Source organism: Merops nubicus, unplaced genomic scaffold, assembly GCF_000691845.1.
Source record: "Merops nubicus isolate BGI_N331 unplaced genomic scaffold, ASM69184v1 scaffold2765, whole genome shotgun sequence".
NCBI classification, from domain to species: Eukaryota; Metazoa; Chordata; class Aves; order Coraciiformes; family Meropidae; genus Merops; species Merops nubicus.
In genome coordinates, this window is record NW_008610056.1 from 87,045 (window position 1) to 93,484 (window position 6,440).

Genomic DNA, 6,440 nt, shown 5'->3' on the forward strand with positions numbered 1-6,440 from the left:
ATGTGAAGTGACTATGAATTGTCTTCATGCATCCTTTTGTAAGAATCCTTAAAATTTCTGTTCAAAGCCTTCTGCTAGAAGCTGTGGAATTGGAGGCAGCATGAGTTCAGAAAATCATTGAGTCTCAAACGTGTAGCTTTCCAGTTAAAGAAGTGCAGGGCCATTGTTTAAGTCCTTGTTACTCTGACCCCAGGGAGAGAAGTGCTGTGCATTTTCTGCTTATATATGATCCAGAGGGGTGAAGATTTGCAGAGTTGACACGAGTGCCTACTGGGATACATGAGAGCTCTGGATTTGAGAGCAGGGTAACGTTGCAGTGTTTATTGTCATGAAAAAAAATGATGTTCAAATCGCAGAATACTGAAATTGTTAAAATAATAGATTTTTCATGGTTTAGGACTTTGTGACTTTCCCAGCATTGCTTTCTCCATCTTGTGTGCTGAGTTCTTGTTGCCCTCCCCTCCTGCTGCATCACTTCTCTGCAAGCAGAGCAGTACCTTAACAGTGCGCTGGACAAGCAGCATATTGGACAAAGAGAAGAAAATTCCCGTTAGCCAACTTAGTTGTATTAATAACACCCATGACAAAATTGCTGTCCTAGTAAACCAAATTTTCTGCTACCCAGGATTTTTCAAGTAGTTACTGAAAGTCCTCAGTTGGTACTGTATCTGTCCTTAGTTTATGCATGAAAGGAAACAGAAAGACATTCAGCTCTCATAGATGAGAAGCTTTACAGTATGAGGTGATTTTTACATATATGATCTTAATATCACTTATTTTTTCTTAAAGGAATCTGTCGCATCATAGGCGCGTATCAAAGATAAGGCCATACCCAGATTACTCCTCCTCTTCCTACATTGAAGATTCGATCCACCACACTGACAGCATAGTGAAGAACATCTCTTCGGAACATTCGATGTCCACCACGCCGTTGGCTCCAGGGGAGAAGAACAGGAACTCCATTAACTACGAGCGGCAGCAGGCACAAGCTCGCATCCCCAGTCCCGAGACGAGCCTCACCAGTTTGTCCACCAACACCACCACCACCAACACAACTGGCCTCACTCCTAGCACTGGCATGACCACCATATCCGAAATGCCTTACTCGGATGAAACTAACTTGCACACTACAAACGTCATGCAGCCGGGCGGGCCCACCCCTGTTTGTCTGCAGCTAACAGAGGAGGACTTAGAGACAAATAAATTGGATCCAAAAGAGGTGGATAAGAACCTGAAGGAGAGCTCTGATGAGAACCTGATGGAGCATTCACTTAAGCAGTTCAGCGGGCCAGATCCGCTCAGCAGCACTAGTTCCAGCTTGCTTTATCCGCTGATAAAACTTGCAGTAGAGGTGACAGGACAACAGGACTTCACGCAAGCTGGCAACGGTCAAGCGTGTTTGATTCCAGATGTCCCATCTGCTCAGGTCTATCCTCTGCCCAAGCAACAGAACCTTCCAAAGAGGCCTACTAGCCTCCCCCTAAACACCAAAAATTCAACGAAAGAGCCACGCTTAAAATTTGGTGGCAAGCACAAATCCAACTTGAAGCAAGTGGAGACGGGCGTTGCGAAGATGAACACTATCAATGCAGCAGAACCTCACGTGGTGACAGTCACCATGAACGGGGTGGCCGGCAGGAGCCACGGGGTGAACTCTCACGCCGGCGCCACCCAGTACGCCAACGGCACGGTGCCCTCGGGCCAGGCGGCCGGGTCGGCAGCACAGAGGGCCCAGGAGATGCTTCAGAACCAGTTCAGCGGAGAGGATAGCCGGCTGAATATTAACTCCAGCCCTGACGAGCACGAGCCCTTGCTGAGGCGGGAGCAGCAGGTCGGCCACGATGAAGGAGTTCTGGAGCGCCTGGTGGACAGGAGGGAGCGGCCGCTGGAGAGCGGCCGCACGAACGCCAACAACAACAACAGCAACCCCTGCCCGGGGCAAGAGCCAGCGGCAGTCAGCGCCCAGAGCGTGGTGAGGAACCCTGGGCAGAGCCAGGCGAGAAGAGCACAGAGGCCCAATTCGCTGGATCTGTCAGCCACAAACAGTTTGGATAGCAGTAGTATGCAGTGTAAGTGCCTGCAGGACTTGAACCGTTTCCCTGACGCTGTTTTACTGAATAATTAAGTCTATCTGCTCCAATAGAAAATACTTCTGTCTGTCCTGTTCTTCCTTAAAGCATACTTACTAAATCCTATGTAAATTTAATTTCTATCAGCACAATTTCAACCTTCTTGATTAAGCCCTGTCTCCATGAAGTCCAGCACATCTTCCTTGCACATACCTGGAATAAATCTGTCCCTTTATAACCTGTCTATCTTGGCTCTAGGAAGGGAGTAATTTCACTATTTCATTATCCCTGGTGAGGCACCTACCTTGGCAGCTGCAAAGCATATTGACAGAGCATCCTGTTTCTTCCTTCAGGGACACATGATACCTTCTTCTCCCTACTTTTCCTCATTGTCTTAAGAGTAGCTGGCTCTAAGATGCCCTGATTAAAATAATTTATTATAATAACTACTTACATGCTTCATTACTGTTAAAGCAACTCTTTTTACTGGTTTAGCCCAGTCTAGATGGTCATGAATTTTTTACTTTGCTATCTGAGCTCAAACAATTGTAGCAATCCTGCATCAGTTTACCAAGTACATATTAAAAATTAAACAGTAGATTAAACTTAAGTAGGTAGAGGAGGATTCTGTTTTAATAAGACTCCTTCAGAGTAACTGCCTTACGAGTTTTACAGCCAAAGATGTAAGAGTTTACAATGGAGCTCTTTTTTACAGTAAGAATGTAATCATACAGTTAAATTAGGTACATCCTCAGAATTTGACTTTGGGCCTGTTGGAAAGTCCTCCTAGTGTGCATTTTTAAGGTAATGTATTTCCAGAATACACTGTGATCCTTGAAAGGTGCTCTCAAACCTCTGATTATGTTTAGACAGATGCTGTGATACTAGTGAAATAATCTGGGATGCCAGGCAGGTTTGGAAAGAAAAAGTTTAGAAACAAACCAGAACAAATCTTAGTTGAATATTCAGCAGCAGAATGTTTAGGCCTTCCTTTTAAGTAGGAAATCTTGTTTTTGTCTTAACATGTTGCCTTGAATTGAAATCTTGTTGAGGTAAAAGAACAAAAGATGATTGTAGTAACTTTCTTTAATTGAAGGTTACATTTTTCAAGAAGGGTTTGAAGGTTATATAAAGTGAAAGGCTTTTTGTAAATCAGATTTCTACTGCTGAAATTCTATCATGGTTAAAGTTGGTTTTGCAACCCAACATCCCTAATCCTCACTTAGGATCTTAACAGAGAATGGACCATTTTGCCTTCAGGTGAAATGCTTTGCCAGGTGAAGCAGGATTAGGGGACCTACTATTTAATTATGCTATTAAAAGTTTAGCCTGTACAATCCCGTAGTAGCAACATGTTTTTGTACCTCCCATTACAGGTAATATAAGATACTATGATTGCAAAAGCCCCTCAGATATCAAATGCTGAGTCTACTGTTTGATGCCAATGTGCATTCAAGGTAACACAAATTACTTCACTGAAGTAATTTCTGAGGACAGAATCTGACCATGTGTTTAGTGGCAGCTCCTGTAGGTAATGTACCTGTCCTGCCTCCAGCACACAGTTGCTTTTGGGTGATGAGAGTTTTGTTCTGTTTTGCATGAGTAACACCCCTGGACTCTCCAGGCTCCTCTTACCTTCCTCGGAACGCTACTTCCTATCCTGTTTTCACTTCTTCGTTTTGGGGTTTGTTTTTTTTGTCTTCAGTAGGTGACTCCTCACAGGATGGCAAATGTGGCTCAGGAGAGAAGATCAAGAAGCGTGTGAAGACTCCCTACTCGCTGAAGCGCTGGCGCCCTTCCACGTGGGTCATCTCCACCGAGCCGCTGCCCTGCGAGGTCAACAACAACGGCAGCGCCCGGGCAGCGCCCTCCAAATCCAGCACTGCTGTCTACCTGGCAGAGGGGGGCACTGCCACCACCATGGTGTCCAAGGACGCGGGGGTCAACTGCCTCTGAAGTGCTCCAAACGCCCACTGATGACCTTTTTTTTTTTTTGCATTATTCAAAACAAAACGTGCAGAGGACATGTGAAAACAAACTGCTTTCTCCTGTCAGCAACCCCTACCAAGGACTCGCTTTAAATAGACTTCAGCTATGCAGAAAATTTTTAGCTTATGCTTCCATATTTTTTTATTTTGTTTTATTTTATTTTAATTTTTTTTTTGAATGTTTTTGCACTTTTATTTAGTATCGCTCAAGTTAAGTCTGTGTCTGTTTTGACCACGGAATATATATATGTGTATCAAAAAATGTGGTCTCAAAATATTTTTTTAAAAAAAAAAGTAACAAAAAAAAGTATTGCTGATAATCAGTTTGGACCAGTTTCTTAAGGTCACTAAGATCATAAGCAGACTATAAGACAGGTTTGACTGCAGTGGTGTCTTGTAACCATGTTTTGATTTCTGTGCACAAGCTAGTCTGTATATTTCTATGTTACAAAGTGTATTCTCTTTTGAACCCCCCCTATTTTTCTCGTGTCATGTTGAAATGTGCAATAGTCTATAGTTCACAGTATGCTTTATTGAAAAGTGTTTTTCTAAAACTGCCACATGTTCCCCTTTTTTTTTGTATTTGTTAATTTTTCCCTGACAGTTGAGCAGTCAGCCGGTCATGTAAGTGAACTTTGCCCACCACAGCCAGCTTGAAGCAGCTGCCTATATCACATTGTGCTCTGAGGTTAAAATGCATGAATTTTCCCCAACTTGAAAGGGCTTTTAAAAAGGAACAAAAAAACCCCCCATACCTGAGCTCAGTACCTATCCTTTGATCCTTCTACATCAAAATATGTTTCCCTTTATAGTGGTAGTTGCCAGCCTGTGAAGTTCTCAATAGCAAAATGTTGAACAAATGTAAGGAAACAATGTCAGCCATTTTTTCCATTTTATTTTGTGTGCAGTTTCACCCCCTGTATTTATGTAAAACCTTAATTAGATAACTAATGATGTACATTGAAAAATACGTCTTATTCAGAAATGTTAATGACTGACGTACACTTAGGAGCTCTAGTGAGGATAGGTTGTGAGCCTATTTTGTTCACGCAGTGGAAAAAACATGAATCATATTTGGCACAAAAGAGTTTTGTGATGAGTCACAAATCTTTCCTGATTTCCCTCCTTACAGACACTCGGGGATAAAATCACCCTGGTTACTTATGCAGGTAGGTGCATTCTAATTGATTGTTGTTGCTGAGTTGAGTTGAAACTCGTCCACCTTCAGTTCTTAGAGCCCCTCATTCATCTTGTTAAAATGTAGTGCATGCTTCTAAAATTCATGGTTGTGAGTGCTTGCAGGGGAGGGCTGGGATTTTTTTCCCCTCTGCTGAGACCCTTCTTTCATTCTGTGTGCACATGGATTTTAGGTGTCAGTGAACATGAATGTAATATCTAGTGAGATAAATGTTTTTTTTGCCACCCCAAGTAAAGCCCAAGTAAATCTTCCCATGATTGGTTTCACTGTCTACTGAAAGAAAATTCATTTCCTTAGTGGTCAGCACCTCCTTCCACCTAAGAAATATCCTTCCACCTGGGAAATATTCTTCCTGATTGAAAACACTTCAGGCAAAACTACTTAGATGAGAACTATCTAAGGCATGTCAGTCTTTGGTACTGAGTAAAGTTTTATCACTTTACCTGAAAACTGGTGACGTTCAAAGAAGGAAAATGTTTCCAGTCAGGCTGACAAACTCCTGTTTGGGTGCTGTGACAGGATTCTGGCAGCAGTTGCCTCCCCCAGCCTGTCTGCTTTCAGCTGACTGAAACAGATGCTCTGTCCTTTCAAGCTCAGTTGTTTTCTTGCTGTTACATGATTTTTTTTCCCCCCTCGAGGTAAACTTTGCCAACCCTGTTCTTCTGTATCTGATGATACAACGAGCATAATGTATGTATGCCTTGCTGCCTCTGATTCTTGCTGTTTGCCAAACGCCCTTGTTTGTGCTTGATTGCTATGATTTTCCCATGCTTCTTAATGTTTCTTAGATTCTCCTAGATATGTCCAAGAGATAACTATAAATCCAGGCTTTGATTACATGTAGTTGTAGAAATACAAGCCATGAGACACATTTTGGGCTCCCTATACTCTTTAAGCACCAGTTCAAGTAGTGCTTTCTGTCTCTGAGGCACAACTCTGTTGTCTGCCTGTATAGATACCCAGTTCTATCTCCCCTCTTCAAAAACAGCCTTTCTCTGGTTTTACTCTTAATTCATTCTCTGGCTACCCATCTGCTGCAATCTCACATCCCAGATGTTGAAAACCTGCCAGTTGCTCAGCTGCGTTTCAAGACCTGAATCAGAATTTTTGGCATTCTGTTCTTAATGCTGGCTGTGGTTTTCTCCTCTTCTGGCCACCTTTGAGCCCCCACGTGAAGTACAGAGT

At 42.9% G+C, this 6,440-nt stretch overlaps 1 protein-coding gene across 1 annotated transcript in view; it reads left to right on the top strand.

Moving 5' to 3' along the window:
• Window positions 1-4,025, top strand: part of BMPR2 (bone morphogenetic protein receptor, type II (serine/threonine kinase)) — a gene marked incomplete at its 5' end in the record, with an annotated part of 47,570 nt that extends 43,545 nt beyond the window's left edge. Inside the window, 2 exons of the mRNA XM_008940753.1 lie at window positions 790-2,069; window positions 3,775-4,025. Coding sequence (XP_008939001.1) covers window positions 790-2,069; window positions 3,775-4,025 — 1,531 coding nt within the window. The remainder of the gene's footprint in view (window positions 1-789; window positions 2,070-3,774) is intronic.
• Window positions 4,026-6,440: the final 2,415 nt, after the last annotated feature.